This window comes from Leopardus geoffroyi, chromosome B2 (genome assembly GCF_018350155.1).
Source record: "Leopardus geoffroyi isolate Oge1 chromosome B2, O.geoffroyi_Oge1_pat1.0, whole genome shotgun sequence".
In the NCBI taxonomy this organism is placed as follows: Eukaryota; Metazoa; Chordata; class Mammalia; order Carnivora; family Felidae; genus Leopardus; species Leopardus geoffroyi.
The window spans coordinates 52,815,720-52,838,167 of record NC_059332.1 but is presented as its reverse complement, the minus strand read 5'-3'; the positions used below and the strand labels follow the sequence as shown (position 1 = coordinate 52,838,167).

General features: G+C 36.5%; 1 protein-coding gene across 4 annotated transcripts in view; it reads right to left on the bottom strand.

The window, feature by feature from the left end:
- Positions 1-12,463, bottom strand: part of GFRAL (GDNF family receptor alpha like) — a 64,045-nt gene extending 51,582 nt beyond the window's left edge. For 2 of the 4 annotated variants that reach the window (XM_045498578.1, XM_045498581.1), the window contains exons 1-3: positions 8,920-9,743; positions 4,279-4,413; positions 1,869-2,021 (exon numbers count right to left, since the gene is read on the bottom strand). In XM_045498578.1, coding sequence (XP_045354534.1) covers positions 1,869-2,021; positions 4,279-4,413; positions 8,920-8,941 — 310 coding nt within the window. In that variant the 5' untranslated portion in view covers positions 8,942-9,743. Of the gene's footprint in view, positions 1-1,868; positions 2,022-4,278; positions 4,414-6,555; positions 6,690-8,919; positions 9,744-11,134 lie in introns of those variants that run through there. The other 2 variants (XM_045498580.1, XM_045498579.1) reach the window with 2 other exon arrangements.
- Positions 12,464-22,448: the final 9,985 nt, after the last annotated feature.

The following is a 22,448-nucleotide window of genomic DNA, read 5'->3' as shown; positions in this document are numbered from 1 at the left end:
CATAAGCCTGAATGCAAAACCTAAAGTACTTAATGTCTAGATCATATAAGAATATCTTTGTGATTTGGGGTTGGATAAAGATTTCTTAGATGCAACAGCAAAGGTATTATTTATAAAAGAAAAAAATGATAAGCTGGACATTGTTAAACTTTAAAAAACAACAAACTTCTGGGGCGCCTGGGTGGCGCAGTCGGTTAAGCGTCCGACTTCAGCCAGGTCACGATCTCGCGCTCCGTGAGTTCGAGCCCCGCGTCAGGCTCTGAGCTGATGGCTCAGAGCCTGGAGCCTGTTTCGGATTCTGTGTCTCCCTCTCTCTCTGCCCCTCCCCCGTTCATGCTCTGTCTCTCTCTGTCCCAAAAATAAATAAACGTTGAAAAAAAAAAAAACAAAAAAACAAACTTCTGCTTTTTGAAATATACGCTTAAAGCAATAAAAGATATAGACAGGGAAATATCATTTACAGAACACATATCCTGATAAGCCCTATTCAACACAGAGGAAAAACTCTTAAAACACAATAAAAAAAGGCAAAACTCAAATTAAAAAAAGGCGAAATTTTAAAGAGATGCTTTACCAAATAATGTATATAGAGGACACCTAAGCACATGAAAATATATTCAACATTATTTAAGTGCAAATTAAAACCACCATGTGACACTACCACATATATATTGGAATGGCCTCAAAATAAAAGCAAATAACAAAATCAAGTGCTACTGAGGATGTGGAGCAAGTGGAACTTTTATACATCGATGGTTAAATTAAACTTAGAATATTGTATGAAAGCCCAACAAGAATATGGAGAAATAAAAACTTATGTTTGTAGGAGTCTTGTATGTGAATATTTATAGCAGTTTTATTTATAATCTCTAAAAATCTGGAAACAATGCAAACCACTTTCAGTGGTGAATGGATAACCAATACAATGGAATACTACTCAAAACAGAGAACAAACCTGTTCAAAAACTACTAGTGAACCTCAAATCCATGATGTTAAATTAAAAAAAAAAATCAGGCAGGTTCAAGTTTCCCTAATTCCAAAAGGTTACCTAATTCCATTTATGTGAAACTCTGGAAAAAGCAAAAGCATGGAACAGAAAATTGGCCAGTTTGCTCACCATGAGTGTTTTGAGAGGTGGGATAATGGGACCATTCATGATAAATGAGAGGTAAACCTATTTCTTATAAAATGGGAGAAGGCTGACTATGAAAGAAGAGGCAAGAACCCCATGATAACAGCTGCAATCCCAAGCTGTCCACTTTTCAGAGAGAGTATGCAAGAACACTGAGGATCCAGAAACTGATTGTTTTGGAACTATTTCATCCTCCATATCCCTTTGAAAATCTTTATGAATCCTCAAGGACACATGCAGACTACTTTGAGTACCAATACTTCAGTGTCAGCCCGGCACCTTGAGTAGCTCTAAATAAAGGCATAAATGATTAAATGCTCCCATCCAGAGGCAAGTAGAATTCCAGACAAGTGGTTATATTTTGGACTTTCTCAGGAAACTGAGCTCTTTAACAAAAGAAATGATACCTTACTTGTCTTCTATCACTTAGGTCTTGGGCAAAGCCATAGTGAGCCTCACAAAAATATGAACTAAGTGAATATATAATGCTAATTAATTATGATTGGATGAAGCTTGAAATAGTGGTTAACAATTACAGAAATATGTTAGGCACTTACTGAGATCTAGGACTCACAGAACTTTGTAGATACACAAAAAAACTGTTCAAGTTACCAATAAAAGAGAGAGAGAGAGAGAGAGAGAGAGAATTAATCCAATTACATAGATGTGGTTAATTTTGAAACTGTACTTTTCTTTTTTATGACTGTAATATTTCATATAACCACATATTATTACCCGATTCATTGATGCATTTTTTCCCAAGCAATTTGTTAATAGTGCAATCGAGGTTACCAGTGCAGAGACAATCTTCAAACTGGAAATTGTTTTCCACCAAGGACTGGATGCTCAGGTTACAGTTTGATGAATCCTTCATCTTGCAGGGGTTACCTGGGTTTTAACAAACATGTAACACTCCTGATATTAATCTAAGTATCACCCTACCCCAAATGCTTTTAACGTATTAACCTGAGTAATGCCTTATTATAATAAGATTTCCTGGGGATGCTGCAAGATGTCCACGTAAGTGACTTTTTAAGCACAAAATCTATTTTTACTATCTTTCCCTCAATGTTTACTTTCCAAAATGGATTAAAGCTTGCTGTATTTTAAAATGACTTTCTCTTCACTTAGAATATCAGTTTTTACTCTTCTATAATAATCAAGGCTGTCCTTATATGAGGTGACCAGAATGATCCATAATCTTCACTATTTTGTCAGTTTAGCTATTTTTATTAACTATTTGTCATAATCTTCTAGTGTATATGTCATTCTAAAATTATAATAAGAGACATGCAAGTGGCTCAAAATTCATCATGAGAAATGAAGTGGTCCTAACACTTTGTAAGCACTCGATAAATATTATTGAATAATGAGTCTTTCACAATTATCAATATTTCCTTTTCTGCTTTAATTTACAAAGTCCTATTCATCCACCCAACAATTTTCTTTTAATCATTTTTTTGAATAAAATTACTTGAGTTCATTTCATTTATGTATTTGAGAATATTTCTATTTCAGCTTCATGAATGAGATAATTATGCAAATATTACCGCAATTCACTGAAAATGAATTGCCATTTGTATACTGAAGTACGTGTTATAATTCATGACACACTGAATGCAATATTTTAAATTGCTTTATAAAATGTAACAAGGAGTTTCATCATCAAAACAAATAACAGATTTTTTTTGTCACTGTCTTCTATTCTCATCTTAAAATTACTGTATTACTTAGAGCAAATTAGGCTTTTAAAATTCTTTTCCTGACTTGTAATAAGAATGTTGGGTTAGGCAGCTATAACTTACTTTGGACTATGGACTTACTGCCTTCAAGGGCAGGACGGAGAAGGAAATCATTCTCTTTTCCTCTACATCCTATATAATTCCTTGAGGTTGTGGGGATGGGGAGGACTTCCGATGGTAGAGATTGTAAATGTTGGCCATCAGAACTATAGGCTGCTGCCTCTTAAACCCAACTTACTTCCCCTTACGTCTTTTGGGAAGTACAGGATGCACACACAGATAGGCAAGAGTCATGAGCAGTACAGACGTCACACTGCGCAAAATAGAGAAAGTACGTCATGGAAGAATCTATTGTTATTTTCCCTTTTCAATTATTCTTACTGAATATTCCAGAAAGTTTATGAGGTTTTTATAGTATTATAACATCCAATATACAAGATGATAAATTATATGAGAATACAATATTTTGAAACGTTTGTGATAATAGTACTAAGGTAATGTCTCACTATATAATCAGTTTATCTATTTTTAGTGAATGGAGTCCTACTATAATGGTCCATACAATATTTATTCAACGAATTGATATATTCCGTATGTTTTCTTTTTCTTTTAAACAAGTAACAGTAACTCTAATCTTCATATTCTCTAACCCTCAGGACTCTGCTCAAATGTTTGGAATGTAGGACATGTTAAAAATAAAAATGTATTTTAAATTGTTCTCGACACAGATGGAATGGAAGATAGCATGTCTGTTGCAAGAATATAAAAATGTGTATGATACACATGCAAATAAATAACAATGCTCTGGATCATCACAAATGTTTTTTTTTCCTATTTTATTACTGACATACTAATATGTAAGCAAAAACACATTTGAAAAATTTTTGCCATACTTCTGACAAGCATGCATATAATTATAACATTGTACATGGTGAGATAAGTAAAACAAACCCTGAAATCTTGCATAAACCTCCCCACAGGGCATTAAGGCTCTTGAGTTCTTGTTACTATATTCGCTAATAAGCAATTGAAGGTAAATCACTTGAATATTAAGTTTGAAAAAAGTGTTTGGAGCAAAGCTAACTTAGTTCCCAGGTCAGTGAAAGAAAATATCAAATCCTATTTTTACCTTAGTAAAAATAAATCTTTTGTGTGTATTTTAAATAATGTATTTTATTGAGGCACTTGGGTGGTTCAGTTGGTTAAGCGTCCAACTTCAGCTCTGGTCAAGATCTCATAGTTCATGGGTTTGAGTCCTGCATCAGGCTCTGTGCTGATAGTGCAGAGCCTGCTTGGAATTCTCACTCTCTCTCCCTCTCGTTCTGTGCCCTCCTCCCTCTCTCTCTTTCTCTCTCAAAAATAAATACATAAATAAACTTAAAAAATTAAATAATGTATTTTACCTGAAACATTACATGAATCTTCCATCTTTCTCCATGCAAGTTTACATCCATTTGTATCACTTAGGCATTGCTCTCTTAAATATGTGCAATCAATGGTTTGGGAAGTGGATTCATTTTCCAAGCATAGCACCATAGCTGAAATAACAATAAGAACAGAACAAAAACAACAAGAACGTGTTTGCAATATTACAGTATGACAGTTATTTACCTCAAAACTAAGTTACTGGTGATAAACAACAGTGTTATGGAAAATATAATCTGATAAGATCATTACAAGATTGGAATGGATCTTAACCTCCCCCCTAACTACAGATCTGTATTTCTCCCTTATAACATTCTTAAACGAAGAGTCTAGATTTGTGCTCTTATTTGGTGCATATTTATTCCTCAATTTATATTTTTAAGACTATTGCTCTATTGAAGCTGCTCTCTGAACTGTCCTAATCATTTCCATGACATCAACCTTAATAGTTTTAACACTTCATCTTGCCTACTTTTATCATTGCACGTTTTGTTGCTGTTTTGTTCTTAAAACTCTCTCTTCCTTTGGCAACCAGCTCTTCTGGTTCTCTTGATACTTATTCATTTGATATTTTCTGACCATAGTTAGGCCTCTTCCCAGGATCTTTGTCTTTTTCTGTTGAACTGTATTTTTAGCTTAATGTCTATCCTCAGATGTTTCCCATTCTCATTTTACACATTCTCTATGTACAATTCCATGTACTTTAATGGTTTTAACTAAAACCTCTAGACTGATGATTCTCTAAAGCATAATTCAATCCCATTATTTTTCAGTATTCCAGTTATATTTGTTGTTATCTCAACCAAAGTGTTCCAGATATATTTTAAGACTACAGTGTATTTTTATCATCATCACTCCCTGGTGGACAGCCCTGCTTCATCAATTTCACTGTTCTCATGGGCACCCAACACTAGAAACCACTGATTCATCACAGACTCCTTTTTTATCCTTGACTTCACTCTTTTATATCCATTTGTGCATAGTTCCTTGACTCTTATTTTGAATATTTGACCAACCCATCAATTAGTCAATTTGCCTCCAGTTTCATCTTACTCACATAGGTTCTTTATACCCCCTAACCTGCCTACTGTACCATCCTGATCCTGCCATTTCTCTGCTTCGACCTTTGGATGGTTCCTCATAGGATAGTTCTTATATTCCTTATCGTACGCAATCTAGACATTTTTGAGCATGTATAGTTTCCCAGATGCTCCATGCTGTCTTGTACCTCTGAGTGTTTACTGTACCCTCATTAGTAGGCACTCCTTTTTATCTCCTATAAACTTTTCTTTCTTTCTTTCTTTCTTTCTGTCTTTCTGTCTTTCTGTCTTTCTGCCTTTTTTCTTGTCCCCTAACACTCAACACAATAATTGCCTATTTTATGGACTCCTTCCCTGAATTCAGTACCCTCTTCCTATATCCAAATTAATTTAACACCTCTTATTTGTTTCACTAGAATACTGGGATTTCCCCAAGCATAGCTTTACTGCTCTGTAATGAAAATGTGTATTTATATGATTGTCTCCACCATGGGGTTCTAGGGTCCTACTAGGCAGACATTGGAGGTAATTCATAATTGTATCCTCATCATCAAACACAATGAGACATTATGTATGTATGTTGACTTACACTAACTTGAATAGTTATTTAAGAATGAATTATAGGGGCACCTGGGTGGCTCAGTCGCTTAAGCATCTGACTCTTGATCTCAGCTCTGGTCTTGATTTTGCAGTTCATGAAATGAATCCCTGCATTGGACTCTGTGCTGACAGCATGGAACCTGCTTGGGATTCTTCCTCTCCCTCTCTCTCTGCTCCTCCCCCACTCATGCTGTCTCTCTCTCTCTGATAATAAACTTAAAAAAAAAAGAAGTTATAAATAAGTAATACTATAATACTATAATAAAAATAATACCTTCCAGATATTTACAAGTTATGTTGGGTAGAGGAGAAGTTTCCAGTAAGTTTTCTAAAAATATCAAAAACATAGTGATGCTAATTTAGTATAATGTATAAATTATTTGAATTGATTCTGCAAGCATGCCAAGCGACACTTGCTGGATCAATCCATAGAAAAATATGGGAAGAGCAATCGAGTTACAGAAACAATATATTAATTATAATCAGGAGATCTCAAAGTAGGTCTTAGAGTCAAATTAATTGAATTTTTAAAAAGATGATGCTAATTATGAATGGCCTGTGACAATGCAGAGTTATGGGCTTCAAGTAAAGCCTAAAATCTTTTCTTTATCTTACCTCTTTTCAAACCTCTTCTCCTAAGGAGAATCCAAGACAACTCATTGGATGGATCATATGTACTACTTGCTGGGTCACTGCATTTGGAGATTAGGCCCAAGGGTGTGGCTCAGTCACATTTTTCTTGTTGAGGGCTGGAGTGAAAATTGACATATCAGCCTTCTGTTTTGTCATGTGTTCATTGTTAAGCTCATTTAACCAATGAGAAAGAGAAAGAGAGCCCCTTCCGTTCTGGCCCAAAGTTACTTGTTTGAATCCAGCTTGCCAAAGACCCTGAAATATTTTATGTCAGACTCTACTCATAAGAAAGTGGAATTCTATGTGGCTCAGTTGATTGAGCAACTGATTTCAGCTCAGGTCGTGATCTCAGAGTTTGTGGGTTCGAGGTCTGCATTGAGCTCTGTACTGATAGCTAAGAGCCTGGAACTTTCTTCAGATTCTGTGTCTCCCTCACTCATTGCCCCTCTTCTACTCATGTTCTCTCTCTCATTCTCTCTCTCTCTCTCTCTCTCTCTCTCTCTCTCTCAAAAATAAATAAACATTAAAAAAAAAAGAAAACTAAGAAACTGGAATTTTATTTGACATTGATCATTGAATCTTGTAAATAGCTCCTTCAGGAAACTTATAGATGATGGTATCCTGAATATATCATCAAAACCTTACCAGTACCTCTGTCTAATGATGGTTAATTAATTCTACATATTATGTTTCTCAAATCTGTTTCATTTTCTTCCATATTTAAAATTTTAAGTTCCACTTGATTGTTTACTTTATACGATTTTCCACACCCTCTAGTAGGATGAAATACTAAATCTACTAGGAAAACCATCTCAGTGATCTGGCCCACAAGAATGAAAATAACTTTAACTTGCCAAAATCTTAGTCATTCCTTACTATAATTTGTGGCCATGTATTTAATCCAGGAGTTTTCAAGGATTCTCTTGAAATGCTCAATGAAAAACAAGTTCTGTTTTAAAGTAACAATATGAAAAATGTTGCACATAATATTACCCTCTTAAGTCTTATTATGATATGATATGTTCTATTTTAAAAATTCACCATGCCCCACGTTCCTCTGGCGATAGAACTTTCCCGCACCTTTAGACCTATTTAGATGATGTTAGACAAGTATTCTTAAGAATGAACTATGGGAAATACAGGTTAAGCCTATCAGATAGTACAGCTTCGACCCTAACAATGTTAGAAATTATTCACTTCCTAGTCTCAAAATTAATTTAGAATGGAAACTTGAAAACAAGAGGCGATCCTTGCTTTTTCAACTGGAGCCATAATGAGGTTGTAACATGTTTTATGTGTTCTGTTATACTGCTGTCTTATCTACAGAATTAAAATTTCCCAGAGTTTTCTTTATAATCATGAATAGAAATAAGCAAATAGTGTTAAAATAAATCCAAGAGCAAAATTTTGAGATAGGAAATAACTATTACTAAAACTAAAGAAAAACTGAAAATACATAAAATATTCCATTCTTTCTCCCCTTAATTTTTTTGATTCATGTTCAACATAATTTGGAATAACCTTCTTTGTTTTCTTGCCCACAATTATGTTTTTATTCATTAATATCTATTAGTGTAAACAAAAAAATACTGGCTCTGTTTTAATGAATGGAATAATATTCAGCTATAATCATAACTATTTCTTTTCCTGAATTCATTTTATAGATTCTACTAAATTCTGAAGAAAAATACAGTAGCTTGTCTGATGACACCTACAGCAAGTAGATCTTCATGGATTCTACCTTAAGTATAAATGAATTCTTTTCCACCAGCATTTTATGATACCTTCACACTATCCAACACAAGAGGGATTATTACAAACCTTTCCTGTAGCTAACAGAAACTAACTAAAATGTGAAGCATTTGATGGGATGTTAAGTTGTTTTATTCTATGAAATGAATCCTTTTTAGTAAATATTAACACTTCAAAATTCGGGGAATTGAATGCTTTAAGTTAATCTCATTTAATTTCAAAGAAAAATAGATAAATTTGAAATTTGCCATCTTATAACTTGTAAATAGATACTGGAAGGTTTCGTTTCTCAAAGGCTCTACTATCTATGTGAATTCCATAAATCCTAGGTAACTGGATTATCCCATATAATAAAATGCAAACAATATGAGAGATGAATGCAATCCCTGCATTGTACATTTTCTACAGAGTTATAAATGAGTAAGTGTACAACTTTGAGAAAGTAAGAAACCATGTTAAAGTATACACTGAAAATTGAGACTTCCTATTAAAAGCCCATTAGTTTAATCAACAGTCAAGTCAGATAAGATGGCATTCAGTTCGTGAAGAAACAGTGCTATGGATCCAGGTAAACTAGAAGCATGATTCACTTACCAAGGAAAATGAAGACTATCATGCTGGACAACCTGGAGTTATTCACCTGCAAGAAAGGCAGACGTGTTAACTGCAGCCACCTTCTTAACAGTAACTGTGCAGATAAGGCTTCAGCTTCTGCCCTTGCTTCCCGAAAGCATTACTGAGTCAAGTCAGCTTCCTTTGTCACCATTTCCTCCCCAATCTTTCCTGAGCTGTGAACTTTCCTAATTATGTCCAAATTAAATTATTTTCTTCTGAGCATACTAATCTCGGCTATTATGCTTCCAAGAAAAACCCACAAGCCAGATGCTAAGAAATGATACATGCTCAGCACATTCATGAGAAAGGTTTTTGGTTTGTTTTTTTTTCCTTCCAGTAGAATAAATTGTGTAAAAGCCTCTCAACTATAACCCCCAGGTTTCCTACACACTGGAGTATCCTCAGTTTCCACTTCATTAATTAACCTCATGACAGCAAGTTTAGGTCATCTGAGAATGTGGAAAAGGATAAAGGTGATAAGCAGCCCAGGCAAATGTATAGGGAATTCAGGTTCCACTAGAATCAAACTGGTGTGCCTCATCTTCCCAAACAAGACATGTTCTCTCCATGTGCCACATGCTCCAGTATGCTTTAAGGTTGTAGTGTTTCAGCTGCTGTTCCCCAAAGTCACCCGACACAGTATCAGTGTAAGAAATGACTCCTTGCAGCGATGCAAAAATTCCCTGCTCTGCTGGAAAGGTAAGCCACTTGTAGTCACTTGACAACTGTGTTTCTCCCAGCTTCAGTAAGAGGCATTGTTGTGGTCTGAATATTTATGTCTCCCTACAAATTTACACGTGGACATTCTAACCCTCAAAATGATTACATTTATAGGTAGAGTCTTGAGGAGGTGCTTAAGTTGTCAGGGTGGAACCATCGTGAATGAGGCTCCAGAGGGATCCCTCGCTCCTTCCACCAGGGAGGACACAGCAGGAAGTCACCAGCTATGAACTGGGAAGAGGGCCTTTGTGAGAATGTGACCACGCATTGGTGTTGAACTTCTAGTCTCCAGAACTGTGAAAAATAAATTTCTGTGGTTTATGAGTGACCAGACTGTTGTATTTCGTTACAGCAGCCCAGATGGATTAGACTGATCCTGTATCTACAATGTGTTCTTGTTCACAAGAACCTGGAGCACATCATGTCCATTGGGGCATCCTGAGGCTTCCACTTTTAAAACATCTGAGGGGCGCCTGGGTGGCGCAGTCGGTTAAGCGTCCGACTTCAGCCAGGTCACGATCTCGCGGTCCGTGAGTTCGAGCCCCGCGTCGGGCTATGGGCTGATGGCTCAGAGCCTGGAGCCTGTTTCCGATTCTGTGTCTCCCTCTCTCTCTGCCCCTCCCCCGTTCATGCTCTGTCTCTCTCTGTCCCAAAAATAAATAAAAACCTTGAAAAAAAAATTAAAAAAAAAAAAAAAACATCTGAGATCTTTCTGTAATGGATGCTTGGACATATACAATGCTATGTCAGCAAGAAATTAAGAAAATGCAGGTGTGAAGAAGCTACTATCTTGAGATGAGAGAGAAGCATTTTGTCCACAGAGGAAAAATTGTTGAGTCCAATTGTCCACGTTTATTTTACACTAGAGAGAATTTATAACATGTTTTGGTTTCAGAATGCATAATGGAAAAAAAAAACAGATTTGGGAGTCCAACAAACTGAAATTATAACACTATTTTTCTCTATAAATGTAGGTAAATGAGATCTTATTGGAAGTTGTTTATATTTATTTACTCCTTGGTAAAATGTTCTGACTGTATCCATGGTTGCTGTATACATCAAGTACGTGTAGGGGGCTTATATCCCAAAGATCAAACAAGGCCAGTTATGCTATCCTCGGTGACTTATCTAACAAGAGAATGATGCCATAAAATTATTCAATCATTTCCTTTTAAAGACACCAGGTTACTAAACTTTTATTATAAACTTTACAGAGATCATTGTTCTTTTTGATATAAGCCAACTAAAAATGGATAAAGCTAGAGAGAGATTCGGTGATTCTGTTGGTTCACAAACTTCCCCTGGACAGGGATGGCAAGGAGAGCCCAAGAAAGAGGGAGGAACACTACAGATTTGTAGGCGGCGGGTTTAATAAGCAAGGGAACTTACACATGAGGTTTGTCTCCAGCAGCCTCAAGATGAGTAGGCTCCCCATTGCCTGCCAGAATCTTACAAGTTTACATAAAGGCCTTACCTGGGTTCAGTCATGTCTACAGTCCGAGGATCTCAATAGCACAGTCCTCTCTGAGAGCTGTATCCTTGAAATGGCTCCCAGGGCAGGAGTGGTGATTGTAACCCGCATTCCAAGGACGGGGAGGAGTGAGGAGAGCCTCCTACCACCTAGTTCAGCTCTGAGGTCAAACGGAGGTCACGTCCTCTCAATGACCTCCTTAACTGGCTCCCAGTGTTGAAGAGCCCAGGGGTAGAATTGACTTCAGGCATGTTTTAACCTTGTTTGGGGGCCTGAGGGTTTCCTTTCCTATCTCTTATTTGTTATCTTCTGTGTCCACTCTATTCTCAGGCAGCTTCTTTCTCCTAGGAGGGAAGAGGAGCTTCAAGCACTTGGCTTGCATCCTTCTGTCTTTGAAGCCAGAGCAGGAAGTGTACTCTTTCCATAGTAAAATTCCAGAGTTGTGTCACATCAGTTCATTGCGTCCCCGTGTCCATCAATGTCACCAAGTGGAACCGATCCCACTTGGTGCCCAGCATCGTGGATGTAGGAGGGACTGGCCTATTCTAACCACCCAAACTCATGGTAGGAAAGGGATGCATCAACAAGGAAAGTCATGGTATTAGAAAAGCAAGTGAACAGCCCCGGGCAGGAACAGAAATCTCAGTAAAGCATTGAAATTCTGAATTAATGCAAAGTTATCACAAGAAAAATAAACGAACAGAACAAACGATAAGAATACCAAAGCACAGTTTCTTGTTCGAGGCTGATTTGGTTATAATTTTCCAGAATGCTGTACTCCACATATGTTGAATGTTAAGGCACAGAGTGAATGACGCTAATCTTGGCCAAACAGGTACAGCTGCTGAGGTCTAGTGCTTCCAGGCGTGGAAAGCCTCTGTGCCAACATACCTGCTAATCCCATAATAATAATGAGCTGTGGCACTAAAGCAATGCTTTTTAGCATTTCTTTTGGTTATTGGTCCCCCTTCTCCATAAAACTCTCTCCTTAGAATACTTTTAAGGGCACAAATTTTGTTTTAAAGTAATTATAAAAGAAATCAATCATACTGAAATATAGTCACCAAAATATTTTTTAAAACAAATTTGTGAGAAAGTAATATATATATGCTTCTTTATTACCAGAGTACATACCAAAATCCAGAGAGGTCCGATAATACTGTCATTTCAGTGTATTGATGACCACAAATGCTGATTTGAGGTATTTTCTACTAATGCAGTGTCATATTAAAAAAAATTATAATTTTCTACTGGTGATAAAGACAACACAGGATGTACTGAGTATGAAGTAGAGGTTAGTAAAAATAGAATACAGCTTTGCCCTTGGCAAATTTATAGACACCCCAGATTAATAAACCTTAAATGTTAAAAACAAAACAACAACAACAAAAATCCTCAGTACTTTCAAATCCATTAATTGCTTGGAAACTGGCTATTGAATCAGAACATTTTGTAGGTGAGAGGAAATGATAAAATCATCACTTTCAGTAGATTACAATGATAATGGGTGTGAGATTTTAAAATGTGTCCTATGTTTTAAACTAAATGCTATCAATAAATAAAAGAAATAGATGAAAGTAGAGGTGCTCTAGTTGAACTTCAGGTTGGAAGCCCCAAGCTCTGTTAATTGGCCTTTGCCATCACCATCCACAGCTGCCACTGAGACATCAAAAGATTCCAGAACTCCTATTCAATATTCATCGATCTCATTTATTATTCATTTTTTTTTTCACATAAAGAATCCATTCTTATAACAGTTAAATGAAATACTCTAGACCTTGCACGTTGTCACTGGACAAAAGATACAAGGATTTCTATTCAACATTTACTGAAAGCCTACTATATCCAAAGCGCTGTGCAAAACCAAAAATAAGGAATGGTCCCTAGTTTCACAGATTAGCTAAAATACATATAAAAAAGAAAGAAAAATTGTTGAAAAAATAAAAACATAATACATCAGTGAAACATCCATATATTATGTTTATTAGAAGACATTATTTTTGGAACTTTCTGTCTAATGGTATTTGACTTCCCCTCAAGCAGTCCTTCATTGTTTCTATCTTTGTCCACTTAATATTTTGTAAGATGCTCATATCTGGAAGAGAGAAAATCTGATCAGCCTTAGATTTAGAGTCAACCTAAAATTCACAGCTCTGAAAAGAATATATATTTCTGGTGATGACTTCCTTGATTATAAAGCCTATAAATAAGGCTCTAAGACACTTGGTAATAAAGGAAGACAATAGACAGTACTTTGGGAGGTAATAAGAGATTCATATTGTCTTTTACTGGAGATCCTCACCAAAAAGAAAAATTAAGTCAACATGATGGCGTACTTAATCATCTCACCACAAACTGCCTACTGGTCTCCTATGAACAAACTGATAGGAGTTGGCCATGAGTCAGGGGACAGGGCAACCAGGATTGGGAAAAGAAACTGAGAAACAGCACAGAGACACCCTGAGGAATGTCTCCAGCAGCCTCAAGATGAGTAGTCTCCCCATCGCCTGAGGTATGTTTGGGGGACTTCAGATGGACTATTATCTTTGAAACTCATGGTGGCTGAAGAGGAAAAGATAAGTGGCCAGATTATAGTCTGCAAGGAGACTAGAGGATATTCAAAAAGAAAACGGAGACTGTTGGTGAATTTTAAACAGGAAGCAACCGATTTGGTGTTTTTAAAAATTGCTTGAGAAATGTTATGGAGGATGGTTTGGAACAAGGATAATTACCGGTTGTGAGGCTATTTCAGTAGTTCAGAAGGGAAATGGTAACAATCTAAAAAGTAGTGACAATGGAGAAGAAATGGTAGATAAAACATATATGAAGGATTTGAAATTTACAGGATTTGGTGACCGTTTGAGATGGTGGAGGGAATGGGGAGAAGGAAAAGTACAGGATGAGTCACTTACTGAGGCACTTGTCTCACAGTTAGATGCTCTATAAATATAATTCTATCAACTGAAGAAGTTAAACATTAGAAGGAAGGAACAGTTCCTGTAGTCTATGTGTCACTGAGGAAGATAAGTTGGCTGTCTCCAGGAGGATCAAAACAGCTCTACAAGACAGCACTGTCTTGGGGAATTCTTGCTGTACAAGGTCTGGCTCTCAATCTAATAGGATCAAGAATGGATTCAGCTTTTAAGAGTCCACTAACATGAAAAAATATCATAGAATCATTAATCATATTGCCAATTTATTTATTCACAGAAAGAAGCTCCACTCATAGCCAGGATATTTACTTCACGTAGGCATGCCAATCAGGAAAGTGAGTAGATGAAAGGTTTGGATTAAGGGGATTAGTTCTATAATTAATTCTATATTACATGAATATTTAATGGCATCAGGTTAGGATAGTCCCCAGATATTGTAGTTTGTAAAGATGAGGGATATGCCATATTTTTGCTTTCTTTGGGTAAATTAATCTATATAATCATAACAGCCCAATCTGGTCACAGTGCTAGCTTTTTCAGCTAAAATTGGACATTTCTCTATGCTTTGGTTTTATTGATTTTGACACAAATAATTTTAAAATTTTATCATAAAAGTTCACATATAATTGGGCTAATCGTAAGAGTCACATGTATGACATGGAAAGTTTTGCTTATACAGCAGCTAATATTACTATATGAGAACAGTAGTTCTGTAGCTGGCTTTGAACTGTTCCGTAACTTCTATTAGTTGGGTCTGATTTTCAGGAATTTGTGACCTTTAAAAACATAATCAAGGCCAACTGTTGAAAATATCCTTAATTTCTTTAAATTTTCTTTTCCTACCTTCATATCTGCTCTCTGCTTCCAGTTCATGTTAATATTAGAGCTTGTTGTACATTCTGATCATCATGGTGGAAAGATATTATGTGCCTTCTGATTTGGCAAATTTATTAAGTGGAAAGGGGACCACTTGTTACCAGATCACCTCAAAGCACCATATATTCATATTTAAATTTAATATAGTTCTTCCTTTTATTATAGGATACAGTGGCTTTTGAAATGAGTTCATCCACAGTGCAGTCATTGTCCTCCAGAGACATGAATGATTAGGGTAGTGGATGGATGCTTTTTGCTGAAATATAGACTGGACAGTTTTTGTAAGACTCATTCTCCTAGGGAAATGGAAGACAGGCTATGGACATCTCATGGGAGAGATGTCTCATAATAACATATAGGGACATATTATTTTTATTATGTTATTAACAGTCTACTGGAAACAGATTTATATTGTTTAAATTACCTTCTTTTCCTTCTCAAGGCAATTTTTTTCCCCACTGCGAAATATTTAGTACCTATGTTTAGTATTTGAAAGCAACAAATAAAAACATCTATATTTAGGTCACCAAGAGATATTCACTGATTTGGTGTATTTTGTTTCAATTGTTTTACTTATATTTATTTATTATTCTTAAGGTATCATTGTTATATTTGTATATACATTTGTACAAAAAATGTTAATAGCACCTGTTTTTTCTGATTGCAAATGTCAAGGAAAAATATCAATGATTTTACCACCTATGGATAACTAATGCAAATATTTGGTTATATTGGTTATATTTCTTAGATCTTTTTACATATATACATACATCCGTATGTGCCCTATATGTCACTTTTTAAGCATAGATAGCACAGAAATATTAATAAGTTATAGATTGAAGTAATATGAAAAAGGTGGTTAAAGTATATATTTTAAATTTTCAGCTATTTCCACTAAAACTCTACATTCACATCTTGGATTTAAAGTATTAATGTATGTTTTTTTATTTTTTTAATATTTTATTTCTTTATTTAACATTTACTTATTTTTGAGACAGGGAGAGACAGAGCATGAACAGGGGAGGGTCAGAGAGAGGGAGACACAGAATCTGAAGCAGGCTCCAGGCTCTGAGCTGTCAGCACAGAGCCCGACGCGGGGCTCGAACTCACGGACCGCGAGATCATGACCTGAGCCAAAGTCGGCCGCTTAAGTGACTGAGCCACCCAGGCGCCCCTTAATGTATGTTTTTTAAATCAAGCTTTTCAAACCCTAAATTTTATTTTATTTTTTAATTTTTTTTTCCCAACTTTTTTTTATTTTTTTGGGGGACAGAGAGAGACAGAGCATGAACGGGGGAGGGGCAGAGAGAGAGGGAGACACAGAATCGGAAACAGGCTCCAGGCTCTGAGCCATCAGCCCAGAGCCTGACGCGGGGCTCGAACTCACGGACCGCGAGATTGTGACCTGGCTGAAGTCGGACGCTTAACCGACTGCGCCACCCAGGCGCCCCAAACCCTAAATTTTAAAATAGAAAAATAACTCAAATGATATGATAGCATATAAAATAAATGCTTTCCATGTAATGCCTATTTTTTTCATGTGGAAACTACTCAGTTGTCTTTGGTAATTATACAAGTAACCTACAATTATTGGTAAAAACTCAGAAAATATAGAAAACTCTAAGTAAGAAAAAAAATAATGTATAATTTAATTCTCAGAGATAAATGATGTTGAGATTTGATGTACAACTTTCAAAAATTTTTCAGGCATAGGGGCATGTGGGTTGCTCAATAGGTTAAGCATCTGACTTCGGCTAGGGTCATGATCTCATGGTTCATGGGATGGAGCCCCACATCAGGCTTTGCACAGACAGTGTGGAAACTGCTTGGGATTCTCTTTCTCCCTCTCTCTCTCTGCCCCTCCCCTGCCAATGCTCGCTCTCGCTCTTGCTCTCTCTCTCAAAATAAATAAACATTAAATTTTTTCAGACATAAGTATAAATATACACCATATAAATGTTAAGATTATATGCTGCATAGTGTTCTACAATTTGGTTTGTTCCATTAACAATGCACCATGGGGGTGCCTGGGTGGCTCAGTTGGTTAAGCGACCAACTTCAGCTCTGATCATGATCTCACGGTTCATGAGTTTGAGCCCCATGTGGGGCTCTGTGCTGACAGCTCCGAGCCGGGAGCCTGCTTCAGATTCTGTTTCTCCCTCTCTGTCTCCATCCCCCACTTGTACTCTGTCTCTGTCTCTCTCAAAAATATATAAACATTATAAAAAAATTAAAAAAAAAAACACAAAAAACAATGCACCATGAACAACTTTCCATGTCCATATGTAAATATCAAGACTGTCAATTGATGTCTATGTAGTAGTTGATTATTTAAACTTTATTTAGGGGTGCCTGGGGGGCTCAGTCGGTTAAGCAACTGACTTCTGCTCAGGGCATGATCTCATGGTTCGTGGGTTTGAGCCCCGCATCAGGCTCTGTGCTGACAGCTTGGAGCCTGGAGACTGTTTCGGATTCTGTGTCTCCCTCTCTCTGCCCCTCCCCCACTGTGCTCTGTCTCTCTCTCAATCTCTCTCTCAAAAATAAATAAAAATGTAAAAAAAAATTTTTAAACTTTACTTAGTCTAATATTCTTCTATTTATTCAACAAATATTTCTTTTACACATGCTACATTCTAAACACAGCTCCTGTTTTTATAGACAGGCAAATAGACATAGATCTTGCCTTCAAGGTGCTTATTTTCTAGTTGGGGAATACAAGTGCAAACAAACACAAAAACAAAATAATAAGTGCATCTACACCAGGTACCTGTAAATCTAAGAAGAAAAAGCAGGAGAAAGGAGATACAAAATGCCAGAGTTGTAGGGAGAATTACTACTTTATATAGGATAAGTAAGTGAAAGGACAAGACCCACAGCAGAAAAAGTGGAGAGACATTTCAAGCAGAGGGAGATAGGTAAGGGCTTGGTATGTTTACAAATCAGCTATTAGGTCACTGTAGCTGGGGCAGAGTGAGCAAGGGGGAAAGTGATAGGACATGGGGTCAGACAGATGGTGGGACTTTGTAGGCTTACTGTATGAACTTAGATTTTTTTTTTTTACTTGAATAAAATAAGGAGTTGTTGGAATGTATTGAGTTGATTTTCTTTGTTGAAAAGGATCCCAACTGCTGGGGTGTGGATAATAGCCTATGGGGAATCAAAATGAAAGCGTGAAGCCTATGTGGGAGGCTAGGTTTATGCCCTAGGAACACTGAACTGTGAGGCTGAGAAGATGATGAGGAAGTAGGAAGAAATGGTGAATTAAGTGAAAGGAAATCCATGAGAACAGGACATCCCTGAAGCCAAAGATAAATGTGGTAAAGGAGTAATCCACTACTAACAGTTTCAGTAAAATTAGGACAGAGTATTGATTTAGCAATGTGGAGATTACTGGTGATGATAATGAGAGAAGTATTTGTGGGATTTGGGAAACCAAAACCTAGACGGGGTGCATTCAGGATAAAAGAGAAGCAGGAAAAAATCTGATAATAGTAGGTATTTCCTCTTTCAGGGAAATTTCCTATAAAGAGAAGCAGAGAATCAGAGAAGGATCTGGAGAGGGATGTGTGATCAAGGGAGAGATTGGAGATATTAGATGATGTTTATTCTACATCTTAAACACTTTTACTGACGGCAAATAAAAATGAAAAGAGTGTTTGAGTCACATCTATAATATAATTCTGGCTGTTTCCTCTAGCTTCTGTCTCTAAACTGGAAGCACCCACCTGAATTAGCTTTCTCTTCCCCTGCTGTGATGCCATTGCTCTGTATCCCATATCTGTCTGCTGCTTCACTGGAACTGTTAGTAGGTTTTAAACAGATTATCATATGTTTACTTCCCTTTAATTCATCCTGGAAAGGACTTAGTCAACTTAATGGAATTATCATAGAATCGTTTCCAACAGCTTTTATTCGTTCCATCCTATTATAAATTTCTAAATAAATTCAACTTCTCTGTTGAAGGAAAGCTCACTTCCAACTCATATTTTCCTAATAGGCGAATTACTACAAATAGAGCCTGAGATAAATGGTAACTGAACCTGAAGCTGTCCATGTAATCTGAGCTTTTCGTCACTGAGATGCTCAGAACAAATTTTCCTTTTAATGGTCATTCAATTGGCTTTTCCTGCAGAGTATTATTTTCCTCTTTTATTTCTCCCCATTTTCTCCTACTTTGCTTTTTTGTTCTCCACCTTTCCAATTCATCTGTTTTTTTTTTATCTATGCAATGTAAAAATTACCCCCAAATCAGTGTCTTTAAACAATAATTATTTCTTTAATCATTGTTTGTTTAATTAATTTATTCATTTAATAATCACTGTTTCTGTGGGTCTGGAATTTGGGAGAGGCTTGGCTGTGTGGTTCTGGCTCAGGGTTTTCCTCAGTTTGTAGTCAAAGTTTTTTCAGAAGGAAAAACTCGAAAGCGTCTTCATCACTTATCTGGCACCTGAACTGGCAAGCCTTGAACAGCTGGACTCCTTGGACAAGTCTCTGTCTTTATGCAGTTTCTCCACGTGGTCACTCCAGCATGGTAACTTCGTGATAGCTGAGCTTCCTATGTGTCAGTTCAGGGCTCCCACAGGGTATGTCTCGAGAGAAAGCCAAATGGAAGCCATTAATACCTTTTTGTGAGTTTCTGAGTTTATGCAGCATCACTTCCACTGCGTGCTATTGGTCCAGGCAATTACAAAGTGTTCCTTGGTTTCAAGGGAAGGAGCAACAGAACCGTCATCTCCTAATGGAGGAATATCAAGCTAGCGTTGTAAAACTAGCATGTGGGATTGGATATACATGGGTGCAGTCTGAAAGATTACAATCTCCACACCTTTCTCAAGCACGCCAGTCTCTTTCCTTTTCCAATCTTGTTTCTCTTCCAACAAGATTATGTTCTGATACCTCAACATAATCTCCAGTGTTGCACAATTTATTTTTTTATTCTCTCATTACTCTCCTGGCTTCACTCCCTTGCCTCCTATCCAGAAACCTGTTAAGAAATTTCTTCACACTCTTTAACGCCCTCAGATGCTTCTACTTATGAGCCTTAGAGACACAACTATCAATCCCCAAATCAAATAAATGAGTTCTGCCTTCGCTGACACTGGAGAAAACTGTATTACTATTTTTCTTGGTGGTATCATTGTCATCATTATTTTCCATCCTCAACTGAAATACTTTACAGTGGCAAGCAGCATTCTGCCAACTATCGAAAAATATCCCCCACTCTTAGAGATGGCTGTGGCAAACATTTACCATGTTTATAAAATGTACCCTTTTACAACTATTTCCTATCAGCAGAAATTTTAGTCTACTCCAAACAAAAATTTCTCTTATTTTCTATTTTAATTCCTTAACATTTAATTTCTAAAAATTGAAAATTAGTTCATTTATTTTTGTTGTGAAAAATAACATGTAATACTCTATTTTTTTTTTTTTTTTTCTGTTTTTAAAGATATAGCTGATGGGGCCCCTGGGTGGCTCAGTTGGTTGGGCCAATGACTTCGGCTCAGGTCATCATCTTGCAGTTTGTGAGTTCGAGCCCCACATCGTGCTCTGTGCTGACAGTCCAGAGCCTGCTTCGGATTCTGTGTCTCCCCCTCTCTCTACCCCTACCCTGCTCATGCTCTGTGTCTCTCTGTCTCTCAATAATAAATGTTTAAAGAAATTTTAAAAAAAGATACAGCTGTTTCACATCTACTGTTTTTAAGTGTTCTCTTTAATATTTTTGAGTTAATAATATCATTTAAGTTTTAATTTTATTTTAAATCAAGTATTAAATAAGTGTATGTTCCTTAATTTTGTGGGCTAATGTATATTTAGCATATACAGATGCCAATAATGATTTTAAGTGTTTTATACATGATGAATCATTTGATCCTCAAAAGAACCCTAAACTGTAGAGACTATTATTAACCTAACATTATGATAATTAAACTGAGGTAAAGAGAAGATAAGTAACTTTCCAAGTTTTCTGCCACAACTCTAGGCTAACTGTCCAGTTTTTATTTACAACCACTGTAGAACATTCCTTCAATTCATGCCTAATGTTATCAAATTATCATTAGATTATCTTATGGTATCTCTACACTCCTATGTTTATTACAGTTTTCTGAGTGGCGATAGGGCGCTTGGGTGACTCAGTCAGTTGAACCTCTGACTCGATTTTGGCTCAGATCATGATCTCATGGTTTGTGAAATTGAGCCCCACTTTGGGTTCTGCGCTGACAGTACAGAGCCTGCTTGGTATTCTGTCCCTCCCTCTCTCTCTCTCTCTCTCTCCTCAGATTTTACTCTGTCTCTCTCCCTCAAAATAAAAATCACTAAACATAAAAAAAAAAAAAAAAGGGGGTGCCTGGGTGGCGCAGTCGGTTAAGCGTCCGACTTCAGCCAGGTCACGATCTCGCGGTCCGTGAGTTCGAGCCCCGCGTCGGGCTCTGGGCTGATGGCTCAGAGCCTGGAGCCTGTTTCCGATTCTGTGTCTCCCTCTCTCTCTGCCCCTCCCCCGTTCATGCTCTGTCTCTCTCTGTCCCAAAAATAAATAAACGTTGAAAAAAAAAAATTAAAAAAAAAAAAAAAAAAGGTTTTCTGTGTGGCCAAATACATTTTCAATTGTTTCTTCTTTTTTTTTTTTTACATTTTCAATTATTTCAAATGTTCTACTCTCTTAATTTATATTCATATTTTTCAGAATACAAAGAGTATAAGATGTATGCTTTAAATATATGTACTCACTGTATTTTTATTTTTGTTTGATATAATACTTCCTGCAATAAATATATTAATATTGCCTGATAAACTGAATCTTATTTTTAATTTTTATACTGTCTGTATTTTGCTCATATATAGTTTTGAATTATAATTGGCATGTAAATTGTGTAAGCTTATGGTATACAATGTGTTGATTTGACACATTTATATATGGTAATACAATTGCCACTGTAGCATTAGCTAACACCTCTATTCTTTCACATAATTATCATTTTTTTACGGTGAGAACATAAAAGTTCTAATCTCTTACACACATTGAAATGTATAATACAGTATTGCTGACTACAATCCTATGCTGTGCATTAGATCTCCAGAACTCATTTGTCTTCTTTGCAATTTTGTATACTTTGATCAATATCTTCCCAATTGCCCCACCTCCCAGCCCCTGGTAACTACCATTCTAGAGAGTTTCCAAGAGTTCAGCTTTTTCAGTTTCCACATATTAGTGACATCATACAGTATTTGTCTTTTCCTGAATGATGTTATTTCCATTTAGCCTTCAAGACCCGACCAGGTTGTAAATAGCAGATTTTCCTTCTTTCTCATGCATGAAGAATAATATTCCATTATATATATATATATATATATATATATATGCCACATCTTCTTTATCCATTCATTCTTTTTTTTTTTTAATTTTTTTTCAACGTTTATTTATTTTTAGGACAGAGAGAGACAGAGCATGAACGGGGGAGGGGCAGAGAGAGAGGGAGACACAGAATCGGAAACAGGCTCCAGGCTCT